At 38.7% G+C, this 1,790-nt stretch overlaps 1 protein-coding gene across 1 annotated transcript; it reads left to right on the top strand.

Moving 5' to 3' along the window:
• Positions 1–848: 848 nt before the first annotated feature.
• SARC_04416 (hypothetical protein) lies at positions 849–1,397 on the top strand (the record flags this gene model as incomplete). Its single annotated transcript, XM_014301747.1, has 2 exons — positions 849–1,292; positions 1,376–1,397. Exons 1-2 carry the CDS (start codon positions 976–978, stop codon positions 1,395–1,397), a joined length of 339 nt encoding a protein of 112 aa, XP_014157222.1. The 5' UTR covers positions 849–975.
• Positions 1,398–1,790: the final 393 nt, after the last annotated feature.

The following is a 1,790-nucleotide window of genomic DNA, read 5'->3' as shown; positions in this document are numbered from 1 at the left end:
CCCACGCACACACAGACACACACACGCACACACACACACAGACACAGACATATATATATATATATATATACATACATACATAAATACATACTTACATACACACACACACACACACACACACATATATATATATATATATATATATCGAATCAGTGAGAATAAGAATTGTTGCTTGGATAGCTTCGATCGTACAACACGAGATCATTGTGCGGAACTGCATACAATACCAATACTCACTTAATGGGCGTGTTTGCATCGCCTCCCGAATCTCCTGCGACGGCTGTAAAACAGAGGACTGTCCAAAGAGAAAGCCTTATTGTGCATATTCTGATCGTTGGATACATGTTCCTTTTTTGTTGCTGGTTGGCTTTAATTTTTGTAGAGTGTGTAAATATCAATGAAAACAATATCTTATCTACGAAATATGTTGAATGTAGCCTTGATAATGTCTTAATACAGTAGTTGCGACCTACGTCCGCATAGTGGGGTCATTGATATTCTCACTTGTTTTCACCGAACACGTTAGAATACACTCAATTTCGAATGTAGTGGCGTAAACTGCATTATAATACATAAGTAAATAATTATTATAACAGGTTTTACTACTGTGACTTCGATAAAGATAGGGACATTATGGAGACGGCGAGACAACAAAAGTTCACAGTAAAAAGTAAATAACTAATACTCACGATCCCCGCCAAAATATTAAGAAGATTGGATTGGGCGATCAATATCAGTTGGCTTATGCACGTGCGCGTGTGCGCTGGGGGTTGTTTCAAAGTTTAGTGATCCACTGAGCTACGTAATTATCGACACGTTCACAGCGTAGGATATCGGAAGTTGGACTACAAGCACAACCAATCCAGATATTTATTATTATAAAAAATATATCCCTGTTAGACAGGCTACACAATATATCCATATATCCATCCTAAGGTTAGCTACTAGATATACGCAAACACATAATCAACCATCATGGGAAAGGCCAAAAACAACAAGAAGAAACCTCAGCGTAAATCGCCGTTGCCTATGCCCACAGCTGATGAAGTTATGCAAGACGCTGAGCAAACCGCAAGTCACGATGATAATGGTAACCTAGAGGGCGAATTATTGGACTTAACTATTAAGCTTAAACAGACCGAGAATATCGAGGCTCGTGTGTATGCATGTGGATCTATTGCGTACATGCTATCGCAAGCCAGCTCTGATAATAAGATATATTCCGCACTGGTGCAGAGTGGAAGTCTATTGACGCTCGTCGAATTGCTAGATTCGGACGACCACGACTTAAGGTATGTTTCTCAAAAACAAAAAGTATTAGATGTGGAATTAAAATTAAGTGTTGATTTGTATGTCCTATGTTTCCAAGTCTCAGGCTAGTTGTAGAGACAGAGTAGATAGATCACTGACAACAGATATACATGCGTATATCCATGTTCGCTCGTATAGTGTCATATGTATACTGTGCAATCCATAACAAATCTAGAAACATTATATTCATGTCTGCATACACTGAAGAGATACATACGATGGATCAGGAACACCTCGTGTATGTATGCATGAGTTTCAATTTTCCAATTTTACATTTATCACAAATAAAGTGTATCAATCCGTTTAAAAATTATGTATACAGATAATTCAGCTGCAAAATGTGTTGATATGCACACTCAAAACACACACACCTACAACACCGCCCACACACACACCTACAACACCGCCCACACACACACAAACACACACACAAACACACACACACAACACATACACACACACACACACACACACACACA

This window comes from Sphaeroforma arctica (assembly GCF_001186125.1).
Source record: "Sphaeroforma arctica JP610 unplaced genomic scaffold supercont1.247, whole genome shotgun sequence".
NCBI lineage: Eukaryota > Ichthyosporea > Ichthyophonida > Sphaeroforma > Sphaeroforma arctica.
This window is presented reverse-complemented; position numbering and strand designations above follow the sequence as displayed.